Here is a 13,122-nt window from a genome sequence, read left to right on the forward strand (position 1 = left end):
CAAAATCCATCCGGCTTAGTTTTCTGTCTCTGACAGACTCAGGAAGCTTCTGGAGAAGAGAAAGAGGGACTGTTTCCTGCTCCCTCCACATAAGCTGCCCCAAGGTGGGCAGGGGGCTGGGAGCACACAGTGAGCTGCTCTTCTCAAACACCTAGAATGGCCAGGTGTGATCGCAGGAACAAGAACACACAAACACCAGGGAAGACACAGACCCAGAAATATGGTGCCTGATGGCATTAGGTTTATTTTGTGGGAAGCAGAGTTTGGGGCTCTCGAAAGGCACTCAGGCACAGAAGTAACGGCAGCCGTGAGACTAACGGTAGACGGTGTACTGCAGAGCCCCCCGCCGGCATCCCCCAGGGCCGGAGAGGAACCTCTGAGACAGGAAACCAGAGTCCCAGGGCCCCACGGTGGAGGAGGGGTGAGGAGATAGTCTGCTTTTTTATACCAGTAATTCTGCTGCTTCTGGGCTTCCTTAAAGTCTGGCAGTTGCAGCTGGAGGCACAGGGCCCATCCACTTCTCTCCTGGATGGAGAAAATCATGCCAGAGGCTGGCCGCACAGGCCCCTGGGGGTTCTCTAGGACGAGCTCCGCCTGGCTTCAAGGTACAGAGGCTTCCTTCTCTCCTGTGGGAGAAGGTGGCCCCCTCCCCATTCCACCTCAGGCACACCTGTGTCTGTATGAGGCTCCATTACTGGAAGGGCCTAGAATATCCTTTTTTGTCCTCTGAATCCATCCTTCTGGGCAACTGATATCACGCAGCGGTGGGGTCAAGGGCAGCTCAGCATGAACCTGTAACTTACCCAGAAGGTGTGCCAGCAGCTCCATCCGGTCAGAGCCAAACAGCATATAGGTTTCATCATCCAGGTGGGCCACAGTGACAGGCAGCCCAAAGGCCTGGAGAAAGCAGTCGGCGTGCAGGAAGGAGGGTGATGGAGCAGGTGGTTATTGGGCTGCCATTGAAGGCTGCACATCAATACTGGTCTGAGGTCACAAACACAAAGCAGCCAGAGGCGTCCGATAAGAGGCTCCGGGTCTCTAGGGAGAGTTCTGTCTCCTCTCTCACCATCTAGCTCCCTCCCTTCCTTTCCTGGGGTCCAGGGAAAGGAAGGGAGAGGGTGAGGGTGGCCTGGGAGAGCCAGGAGGGCTCACGGTTGGTGAGCAGCTTTTGGACAGGAGCATGGGGACCCTGTCTCAGCACTGAGGCTGGGGACACACAGAGTTGCTCACCCCGTATTTGCAGGCTGCATCAGTGGTCTCCTTGAGTTGGTTCTTCACCTGTGGTGTTGAGACCCTTTCCAGAAGTTCCCGGGCTCGTCCCGTGGACATGCCAGCCTTCTCTGCAGCCTGAAGGGATGGGGTAGGGAACACAACTGTGTCTGCATTAGTGGGGGAGGAGAATCTCAGGAAAAAACCGGTTTTTTAAATTTTGTGTCCCCACGTTATCCTGGCAATGCCTTTCCCCACCCATGAGTGGAGGTCTATCCTTGCCAACGGGGGCTGTTTTTCCCTTCAAAATCATGAGATGGGTGGAAAGAGTGGGTGGCAGAGGCATAGTTGCAGAAATTTAATGCCAGAGGGCATCTTAGAGACCAGCTTCCCAACCACTTTGTCAACAGATAAGCCTGAAGTCCAGAAACGGTACATATCTTGGTCAGTGTTGAAGAGCTTGTTAGTAGCAGAGCCAATGCTAGAATCTGAGTCCCCTGACAGTAAGTCTGGGGCTCGTGCCTTCCTACTTCTTAGAACTCCTGAATCAAGGGCTGGGCTCTAATTCCTATAGAATTTCCTGCGGACTCTGGACAAGGCACACGGCTACAGCTATGAGTGTCTGGCTTCAAGAGAACGTTGAAGGCTTCAGTTTGGGGTTTGCTGGGATCGGTGGCTCTTCACTTTAGCTGCACATATGAGAATCTCCTGGGGGAGCTTTTGAAAATCCCAGTTTGCATGTCATCCCTGAGTACAAGTACGTCGGAATTTCTGGGCCGTGGTGCGCAGGTGATTTTAACATACAGCCAGGGTTGACAACCACTGGGACCTGACCTCCACGACCTGGACTGGGAAATGCAAAGTCATCCATGACGTTGTCTTTGACCACATGAGGGAATTGTGTTCTGACCAAGGGTTCAATAATAGGGCAGTGGTTAACTAAACAAATCCACTGAATGGAATGCTATGTGGAAACTAACAATTATACTCTCCAAGAGTTTTAAATGGCATGGAAAAGGACTGTTAAATATTAAGTGAAAAAGCAGACCTATGCATAGACTTTGCAAGAATAAAAACATGAAGGATACATCGGCATGCTTTGTATGTTTAACTTTTTTGTGACTTGTCGTTTTATCTATTACATTTGAATATGCCTCAACTGTCTTTTGTAAACTTAAGGGAAAAAAAAATATGGTGTTGAATTTTCCGATTCAATCCTGCAGAAACACTTACTTTTCATAGCCCTATCTATGGCTGGCACACATTTTAACGTTTTGAGCTATTTCCATTTTTCTCACTCAGGCTTCTGCGTAATTTTGGCTTGAGTCAGTTATCTCTTTTTGTCTTTTTTTTTTTTTTTTTTTTTTGTGGTACGTGGGCCTCTCACTCCCGTGGCCTCTCCCGTTGCGGAGCACAGGCTCCGGACACGCAGGCCCAGCGGCCATGGCTCACGGGCCCAGCCGCTCCACGGCATGTGGGATCTTCCCGGACCGGGGCACCAACCCGTGTCCCCTGCATCGGCAGGCGGACTCTCAACCACTGCGCCACCAGGGAAGCCCTCTTTTTGTCTTTTTAAAGCCTGTTTTTAAAGTCTCCTGGATGTGATGGTGAGGTCTGTGTTGGAGTCTTTGGGGCCAAGACTTGCCAGTACTTCACATCTGCAGGTGCCAACATTCAACACCTCTCTCCCACTGGCTTCTTGCATCAAATACGTGCTACCCATGTAGAATGGTGCACTTCCTCTTTCAACCATGGGATAGTCTTTCGCGAGTCCTCTTACTTCCAACCCTTTAGTAATTTCGCCTATCAAAGATCCTTTCTCCCCTAACTATGACCTCTTCTACCCAATAAGAAAACGATGTCCTCTTTGCCCCCGGATGTCAACTGTCCTCAGACTCCCCACGGGAGGAGTGGGGACACTCACGGCCAGGATGCTCTGGGGCTCCGTGATGTCTTCGTCCTGGAAAAAAGAGGACACTCAGTACAAGGTGAGGGGCGTGATGGAGGACACTAGGTCAGTGAACGATGGGGAAGGCAGGACCTGGACTGAGCCTAGGACAGGGTCATCGAATCATCCAGGGTCTCCCTGCAAGTGGGTTCCCAGAGCCCCGCCCTCACCCGTGACCAGACGCGCATCCACAGTTCCCTGGACACTTTCTCCAGCAACTCCGGGTGCTCCAGTTTCACGATGGTGAGGAAGCGCATGGCTGTCAAACTTCCTGTGGGACAGAGGCACTCAGAGGTAGGGCTCCTCTAGCTTGTTTCCTCATGGAAGACCAGCTCTTTCCTGCTTCTGACACCGCCCAGTGCTCCAACGCCCTCAGGCTCCCACCCACGTTTCTGATAACCCGTTTGTCCTGCTCTCCCTCCCCTGACATCCTCAAACCTTCTGCTCCCTTAACTCTGATCCTGAGTTTTCCCAAAGCTTGTTTCACTTCATGGAATCACCCGAACCCCTCCCTTCTGGCCCTGCAATCTCCAAATCCACTCCTCTCTACTTGAGGCCCCATCTACATCCCACTCTCTTCACCTTTTTCAAAGATCACAAAGAAGAAATCCTTGGGTAAGTGGATGGGAACCTGGAGATACCGTCCCAGGCGCCTAACGTCATTTTTCAAGTATAGGGCTTTGCGGGGAAGCAAAGCTGGCGGCTGGTTTCCTGCAATCAGAAAGTTGGGCTCACTGGTGAGGGACGACCTAAGGGTCCCAGGACTGGGGGACCCCTACCGGGGCTTCAGGTAGAGGGCATGTTACTAGCTGCTGCCGCCAATATGAAGATCCAGTGGAGGGCCACTCCCCTGGGCCTTTGCAATCAGTCTTCCCTCAAATCCCTGCCGAAAACGCTGCGGCCTTCATACCGCTGTCTTTCATGATCCCTGCAATTAAGGTCGGGCGCAGCTGCAGGCTGACGTTCCAGATGTTCTTATACCGGCACAGGACCTGCAGGGCGGGGGCGAAGATAGAGAGTGAAAATGGCTGAGGGAGGGGAAGGGTGCTTCACGGCAGTCATCAGCCAGAAGCTATAGGCGCAGACAAGGGGTTATGAGGACGTCCTAAATTGTTTGGTTTGAAAGGGCAAAACCCTCTCCACTGCTAGAAATCGACCCCAGGACCTTTGCTCCTGTGGACAGTTTTTAATCTGTTCTTCACTCCACACACACCCCCACCAAACGGAAATCGGAGGGCTACGAAGAGGGCTTATATCCTGATTCTCTGAAGTTGATCATCTTCTTAACCACTGGGGGAAGCCCCTGCCTTAGGCTATAAGGGTTCGACCTGGAGCCAGCGATCGTACCCGGTTTACCGACAAAGTGACCTTCAGCCTGGCTCTCTATCTGCTTGTCCTAAACCGCGTCGGGCAGCGCCAGGACTTTCACGAGATTGCGGTCCCTACGCCCTTCGCTCGCCCTTCCCTCTGCCCTCGTCCTCCAAGCCCCGGCCGAAGCGGCTCCCCCGGCGTCACCTCGAAGGCCAGCCAGGAATAGGGGGACAGCACATCGTAGAAGAGTTCGAGAGTCCGCGGTAGCGGTCCCATGGTGCAGCTGGGCGCAGGCGAAGCTACCACGGCCCCGGAAGCGCGCTGGCGGGTACTTCCTTCCTCCTGCGCGCGGCGACCCCGCCCCGGCGCCCGGCGGCCCCGCCCCGGCGCCCGGCCTCCCCGGAGGACCGCCCCGCCCCGCCACGCCCCGCCCCGGCCGCGCAGCCTCGCAGGGGAAATCCGCCCCCGGGACAGAGTCAGGTGGTTGGTCGGAGGGTGGGGGGCTACCCGAGGGCGGCCGTGGAGGGCGAGGGTGAGGGGCGTCCCCTGGGGAGCGCGCCGCTGTGGTGACCCGCTCACCTCGTGGTCACCGCCCTGCCCTGGGGTGGAGTGTGGGGCAAAGGGGCGTGGCTTGAGATGCACTTGCCTCTTGCTTAGCTGTGCACCTCTGGCAAGCCTGTTGACCTCTCTGAATCACAGTATCCTCGTCCCTCGTAAAAATAGGCATAAAAATACGGGATATATAATGATAACCCTACCTATAGACTTGTGAGGAGTGAAAGAGTTCCTATTCACGTTAGTTATTAGTGTTAGTTGGCAGTTACAAGAACTTTCTGGGACTGGGGCAGAGTAAGAAGTGCCCCAATGATACTTTTGTTTGTTTGTTTTGTTTTTAATTTCTCAAGAGTTTAGGACGATGTCTGGAATCTATTTGGTAATCAATACATATTGTGAGTGAGTGAAGGAAAGGAGACCTTATTGCAACGATAATTGGAGGGATAATGGGAATGGTCTGCCCTACTTTTACCGGTAAGTATGTCATGTTGTCTTATACTGGGATTACATTTAATGCAAAGAAACAGAACTTTCTAAGTTCCATTTAATTTTATTAAAATTATTTTTAATATTACTAATTTTATGAATTTTAAAACATAATAAACATTTCACTTCTCATTTGTACGCTTTGGAAAAACAATCCTAGGCCTTCAGAATACAAGGACACAGTGGAAACCTTTACAAAGAGTAAAACAAAGAAAATGGAATGAGAAATGAGGTTATCTTCACTCACTTTCACATTAAACTAATTTCTTGATGATCACTGAAACTAAAAAAATTATACTTTGTTTTCCTCCAGTAATACTGATACTAATTTAAAAGTATCCAAGAGCTAATTTAGCCCGGTAATAAGATTTTATTTTGAAAATACCTTTATATTTGGAAATAATTTTAGACTTACAGAAGAGTTGTAAAGGTAGTACAAAGAGTTTCTGCATATCCTTCAACCAGCTTCCCCTAATGTGAACATTTTACATAACCATGGTATAACATCAAAACTGAGAAATTAACACTTAAAAATTAACTAGATTACAGGCTTCATACTGCACCCGTCTTTACACTAATGACTTTTTCTGCTCCAGGAACCAGTTCAGGGTACCCCACAGCATTTAGATGTCATGTCTCTTTAGTCTCCTCTTTTTTTTTTTTTTTTTCAAGTTTTTATTTATTTATTTATTTTTGGCTGCTTTGGGTCTTCGTTGCTGCACACGGGCTTTGTCTAGTTGCAGCAAGCGGGGTCTACTCTTCCTTGCGGTGTGTGGGCTTCTCATTGCGGTGGCTTCTCTTGTTGAGGACCATGGGCTCTTAGGGGCGTGGGCTTCAGTAGTTGTGGCTCACGGGCTTCAGTAGTTGTGGCTCACGGGCTTCAGTAGTTGCGGCACACAGGCTCAGTAGCTTGGCGCATGGGCTTAGTTGCTCCTCGGCATGCGGGATCTTCCCGGACCAGTGATCTAACCCATGTCCCTGCGCTGGCAGGTGGATTCTTAACCACTGCGCCACCAGTCCTCTTATCTATGAAAGTGTTTTGGCCTTTTCTTGTGTTTCGTGATCTTGACACTTTTGAAAAGTATTGGGCAAGTATTTGGTAGAGTGTCCCTCAATTTGGGTTTGGTGTTTTCTCATGCCAAGGCTGGGGTTATGGATTTGGGGGAAGTATACCACAGAGGTGAAGTGCTCTTCTGCACTTGAGTCAGGGGGTTTCCAACATAAACATGATTCATTGTCAGTGATGTTAACTTTGATCACTTGGTCACTGTTGATCAGTATTTCCCTCCTTTCCGTGTTGTATTCTTTGGAAGGAAGTCACTAAGTGCAGCCCACTCTGGGGGGTGGGGTTAGGGGTTGGGTAGATTAAACCCACCTTCTGGAGGGAAGAACATCAAAGAATTTGTGGACATATGTTAAAGCCATCGCAGTAATTAAGACATATTTTTGGGGGAGATACTTTGAGGCTTGCATAAGTCTTGTTCCTCAAACTTTCACCTACCGGCTTTATCATTTATCAGTAGAACTTGCCTGCAGCAATGATTACTGTGGTGTTCTAATCGAGATTTTCTATTTCCCTCATTTCTTCTACATTTATTAATTAGAATTCTTCCGAAAGGAGAATTGTCCCATTCACTCGTTCATTCATTTGATGATTTATTTATATCACTGTGGACTCGTGGATATTTATTTTAAGAGTCATAGAATGGTAAACATTGATCTGAGTCTCTGTATCCTGCCTCATGCACCATTATTATTATGACTATTATGAATTAGATTGGGCCCTGTTGTGGGTAATATGGAGTGTGAACAACAACAAAAAATATGTACACTTCTGTGCAGAATGATCTGCACTTTGCTGAAAGGAGTGTCTTGGTACTGATTAGTTGGAACTAGAAATAGTGGTGTAAGTCAATGATTTAAGGTAGCTAAAGTAACTAATAGTACTTAGTAACAGAGGAACTAAACATGATGTACTTATCAAGCTTTGGAGGAGGGAGAGAAAGGGTAGCGTATGGAAACTAAATCCCAGCTTTCACACACAAGTCAGTGAAGTAGCCTGCATTCAAAACACCGCTACAGCTTTAATCATGTAATTTCCAGTTACATATTTGATACCAGAAATGCTTTAAATAAGTTGCTTTTTAAAATCAGTAAAAGATGGATTATTAAATGGTAGGGGGCAACTGGTAATTTTAAACAAAATGTAACCGGGCCCATACCTCACACCTTACACAAGGAACATCTCTAGATGGATCAAATATTTAATGTTAGAGAAAGAAACCAATAAAGTACCTGAGGAACTTAAGGGAAAAAACCTTTAAAAAAAATTCTGGGAGTAGAAACAGCTTTGCTAACTAGTACCAAATACAGAAAGCCTTAGAAGAAAAGATTTATATATTCAATTACATAAAATTTTAAAAAAATCTGTTTGGCAAAATCCAGCAAGTCAAAAAATAACTGGGAAAAATATTTGGGTTCATTTCACAGTCAGAAAGGTAGTTATCCTAGTGTAGAAAGAGCTAAAACATCAATAAAGTAAAAGAACAGAAGCCCAGTGGAAAAGCAGGCAAATGATATGAACAGAACATTCACAGAAATGGACAAATAGATTGCTGTAAAACACAAACCTGCTTGTATACACTTACGAAAACTGTGAGCTAAAATTACATTATGATATGTTTTCATCTATCAAGTTGGCAGAGATCAAAAAGGGTTATGACTCAGGTAGTTGGCAGGAATCCATGGAAAATCATTGTCTTATGTAAGTGGTGGGAGTGTAAATCAGTACAACCTCTAAGCAGGGCAGTTTAGCAATATCTCTCTGTTTTAAAAATGCACACACCCTTTGACCTAGCAATTCCCTTTTTAAGAATTTATACTATAAACATGTTTACCTACGTGATGTGCTATGAGGTTATTCCAGCGTTGTTTGTCATAACAAAAGATTGGAAAACTACCTAAAGCTTCACCCATGTGGGTCTAATTGAATACACCAATATTTATAATATCTTCAACTTTAAAAAGAATTTGGAAGCTCTTTATGTGTTAATATCGGATAATAGCCTGTATATTGAAAAGTGAAAGACAAGGTGTAAAACAGTGCAAATAATTTGCTATCTTTTTCTGCAGGGTTTAAATACTCTCTAAGTGTGTGGATATACACATACCCATATATGCTCATTGATACTGATAGATGGAGAGCTAAAAAACTGATAAAACCAGTTGCATTTGAGGAGGGAAGCTAGGTGACTGGGGGCAGGGCAGGAAGGAGACTTTTTGTTGTATATCATGTTTACTACTTTTTGATTTTTGACCCATGTAAATATATTATCTACCCACTAAAGGAAGACAGGAAAGAAGGACAAAGAGAGGAAGGAAGGAAGAAAAATTAAAAAAGGAAGGAAGGAAGGTGCCTTTAGGAATTTGTACTGGCAGAAAGCGGGGGGAGGGGATTTCAAGGAGATTTACTTATATGATTTATTAGCTTTTGTATATTTTACTTTGATTTAAGGAAAATGTCAATTATGAAGGCCATGTGGCAACACATGTGACACAGTTTTAAGATATAATATTTTCCAAGATACAACTGAGTATTTACATCACTGGTTCTCAGCGCCTGACATTTTCCTAAGGAGATGCCAAGGGTAATGTGGAATTCTGTGTGCTAGCTTCCACACATAAGAAACCATCCCAAAATGCAAGAGACTCAAGTTGACATTATTATGATTCTAATCTTGGAATATGCTGTGCTATATTAAAAGAGGTAAACCTTGGCAAACCAGGTTTTTGTTTCTTGTGGTACGCGGGCCTCTCACTGTTGTGGCCTCTCCCGCCGCGGAGCACAGGCTCCAGACGCGCAGGTTCAGAGGCCATGGCTCACGCGCCCAGCCGCTCCGCGGCATGTGGGATCTTCCCGGACCAGGGCACGAACCCGTGTCCCCTGCATCGGCAGGCGGACTCTCAACCACTGCGCCACCAGGGAAGCCCCAAACCAGGTATTTTAAATACGATTAATAACAAATTTAGTTGGAACATCTTGTAGCTCATCAGGACATACCAGTGTGACAACATCGCAGCTGAGAACAGCTAATATATGCTGTCATTATACCCTTGTAAAATACGCACATATTGGACATAGGGACAAAACCAAAAAACAATGGAAAAAATGAAAATAGCTGTATTAGGGATTATACATAATTTTCTTAATTTCTAAGACTCCCTTTCAGGCTTTGATAATTTCTTTTTCTTCCCCCTTCTAAAACAGCTTTATTGAGGTACAACTGACATACGATAAACAGCACGTATTTCACGTGTACACTTTGCTAAGTTTCGACATATGCATACACCTGTGAAAGCATCACCACAATCAAGATGTGAACATACCCATCATCCCCCACGTTTCCTGTGTCCCTTGGCAATAATCACACCCCAAACAACCAGTGACCTGCTTTCTGTCACTAGAGGTTAGTTTGCATGAATCTTTCTGTCACTGTTAGATTAGACTTTTATACATTAAAAATACTTATATTCCAAAATAAATTTTAGAAGCCAGAGCCATTGTTTCCAGTTGTCACGATTGGGAGGTTGATTCCTGGAGATTAGAGAGAAGGAGCTCTATTAGGGATTGATTTTATGATTGACACCTGTGGAAAGGAAGGGACAAGAAGGGGAGGAGAGAGATGCTGGGCTGTGATGCTGTCTTAACAAAGGCCTCAGCCAACCCCCAAGGAATTCTGAAGCTGAGTTGGCCCTTCAGAGTTACCCCGAGTTGGGTGACTTGCTGGCCTGTTACCTGCCACCCCCCTCCCGCAATAAACCTGGCATAGGATGTAAGCTGCCCTGGGAAGAGGGCTTGACCTTGGCTGAGATGACTTCCCACCTACAGGCTGTCAGCTGGCAACACCCCACGAGATGGGGGTCACGTCTGAAAGGTGATCTGTGCAGAGCATCACAGCGCTCCTGATATAATAATTCTGACATTTTGCCCATCCTGGGGACTTCTTTAAAAATATTATTATTAGAGCAACAAATGTCAAATCGTGGAAAGGGAAGGGGTGTTGAAATATTTTTAGAGATTTTTCTTAGAATTTGAGAGGACAGTCCTTAAATTCAAGTGTAAAAAACGATTCATTGGTTCATCGATTCACACTTTCATTCCACTCGAGCAGGATTTCTCAACCTCAGCACTACTGACATTTTGGACTGGGTAATTCTTGCTGTGGGAGCTGTCCTGTGCATTGTAGGATGTTTAGCTGCATCCCTGGCCTCTACCCACTAGGTGGCAGTAGCATGCTCCAACCCCAGTTGTGACAAAATATATGCAAAGTGAAAGAAAACAGATGCAAAGGACTCCATATCATATGGTTTCATTTATATGAAGTTTTCAGAGAAGACAGAAAGCAGATCATCGGTTTCTCCTGAGGCTGGGAGTAGGAGTGGGTATTGACTGAAAATTGGCACAGCGGAACTTTCTTTTTTTTTTAAATTTTATTTATTTATTTATTTTATTTATTTATTTTTGGCTACGTTGGGTCTTTGTTGCTGGCGCGGGCTTTCTCTAGTTGCGGCGAGCGGGGACTACTCTTTGTTGCGGTGCGCGGGCTTCTCATTGCGGTGGCTTCTCTTGTGGAGCACGGGCTCTTGGCGCGTGGACTTCAGTAGTTGTGGCGCACGGGCTTAGTTGCTCCGCAGCATGTGGGATCTTCCCGTGTCCCCTGCATTGGCAGGTGGATTCTTAACCACTGCGCCACCAGGGAAGTCCACAGCAGAACTCTCTGAGGTCATATAATTACTAGATGTCTTCTCAGGGTTTGAATCACCCCACTGCATGGATGGACCACGTTCTGTTTATCCATTCACCAGTTGATGGGCATTTGGATTATTCGCAGCTGTTTACCATGATGAACAACGCTGCCAGGATTATTTGCATACAAGTTTTCGTGTGAAAAAGTTTTTATTTCTCTTGGATAGATACCTGGCAGTGAAATTATTGGGTCTAACGATCAGTTTATGTTTAACTCTTTGAGAAACTGACAAACTGTCCGCCCAAATGGCTGTTCAGGTAGGTACTATTATCACCCTGGTCCCTGTTTTATTGATGGGGAAACTGAGGCATGGAGAGATTCAGAAACTTGCATAAAGTCATAGAGCCGATAAGTGGTGGAGGTGGGAATTGAACCTGTGGAATTTGGAGCTGGTCTCTGTGAACGTGACCCTAAGCTTTGGTGGCCACTTCCTGGGTTGGAAACTGTTCTCAGTTTCAAAGAATGCACCTTGTGTTCTTTCCCTGACCAGATTTTGGTTTCAAAACTGCTAGAGAACATGTTATTCAGCTCTGTCCATGGGAATTGTGCCTGAAAGAATGTCTGTGATGTCCTTTTCCTTCTTTCCTTCCAAGGTCATTCCCTAAGCAAATTTCAGGCCACTCAAGTATTTCTGTCTTCGTGTTCCTTCCATGAGAAAAATGAACAAACCTAGCGAGTGTTTTGCAAATGGGATTTGTAAACTCTCCAGTGATCGAGTCCCTTTCTTGGACCAAGAAACACATCCTTAGGACAAAATAACATTCTAGCTACTGACTCAATGTGTGTGTCTGGTGGATTTTTTTTTTTTTAATGCGGCAGCTGGTAGCCAACAGTACACGTGCCAGTGATGGTGTGTGGGCCGCCTTGCAGCCACTCACGGGCCAGTTGCTCAAAAGACCCTTTGCAGCTGACTGGTTACGCCTCCTGATTTCAAAGGCCAGCGCAGTCATCACTCCGTTCTGCTTCCAAGATTTGATATGATCACCACTGTCTGTTCCCTTCCTTTGCTGAAGACTGCAAAAGAATGCCACAGCCCTGCCCCCCTCCATGCTCTAAACAAACCAGGGAGGAGATGCATATTTAGGCCTTTAGGTTACTGTACACATGCTTGACAATATGCACTTTTAGGGATTGTTCTTAAAGAGATGTGAACTGCCTTGAGAGAGTGTTGATCACAGTTAGGGTTATGGTGAGGTTCCGCTGGGGTCTTTGAGCTCTAATAATATATTCTTAGGGATGGGTGTTTTCTAGGTGTCTTTACTCTGGGAATTTTACTTGCCAAAAATCATACAGGCTGGTAGGAGGCACAACTGTGATCCTAACTCAGGTGCCAAATCTTAAGCCCTAAACCATACTGCCCATCAAGACTCCTATCCTCCAGAATCCCTTTGTGAACCTGCAGGTTATGCTAAATGTCTCTCTTCTGGGTTCTTGTACTGCCCTGTGCATTCTGTTACCATGTCTTTGCCATAGTATATTGAAATTTTCAGTTTCTCCCATTGTATTGCAAGCTTCTGCAGGGAGGAAGACATGTGTGTTGGTGTGTGTGCGTGGATGTGTGTGTGTGTGTGTGTTTTAACTTCAGGTACCAAGTTAAGTTAATCGTTCCCTTCAATTCATAGCTCACTATGATCATACATACAAGTCCCCACACTTTTTTTTTTTTTTTAACTTATTTTTGGCTGTGTTGGGCTTTGTTGCTGCGCGCGGGCTTTCTTTAGTTGCAGCAGGCAGGGTCTACTCTTTGTTGTGGTGCGCGGGATTCTCATTGCAGTGGCTTCTCTTGTGGCGGAGCACGGGCTTTAG

The 13,122-nt window shown here is 46.3% G+C and overlaps 1 protein-coding gene and 1 long non-coding RNA gene across 8 annotated transcripts in view; one reads left to right on the top strand and one right to left on the bottom strand.

The window, feature by feature from the left end:
• Positions 1–4,836, bottom strand: GSTK1 (glutathione S-transferase kappa 1). Of its 7 annotated transcripts, none has more exons than XM_033432298.2 (8): positions 4,673–4,835; positions 4,068–4,149; positions 3,740–3,868; positions 3,328–3,428; positions 3,134–3,169; positions 1,231–1,347; positions 804–953; positions 1–525 (listed from the first exon to the last, which is right to left on the bottom strand). In XM_033432298.2, exons 1-8 carry the CDS (start codon positions 4,742–4,744, stop codon positions 16–18), a joined length of 1,197 nt encoding a protein of 398 aa, XP_033288189.1. In that variant the 5' UTR covers positions 4,745–4,835; the 3' UTR covers positions 1–15. The 7 variants fall into 7 exon arrangements, with proteins under 7 accessions (XP_033288189.1, XP_033288188.1, XP_049570683.1 ...); XM_033432297.2 differs by having other exon boundaries at positions 4,604–4,791; XM_004272112.4 differs by having other exon boundaries at positions 206–525; positions 804–897.
• The window catches only part of LOC117202282 (uncharacterized), a 27,805-nt gene continuing 19,503 nt past the window's right edge, over positions 4,821–13,122 (top strand). The window contains exon 1 of the long non-coding RNA XR_004484510.2: positions 4,821–5,497. This is a non-coding gene — a long non-coding RNA (uncharacterized LOC117202282). The remainder of the gene's footprint in view (positions 5,498–13,122) is intronic.

Source organism: Orcinus orca, chromosome 9 (assembly GCF_937001465.1).
Source record: "Orcinus orca chromosome 9, mOrcOrc1.1, whole genome shotgun sequence".
NCBI classification, from domain to species: Eukaryota; Metazoa; Chordata; class Mammalia; order Artiodactyla; family Delphinidae; genus Orcinus; species Orcinus orca.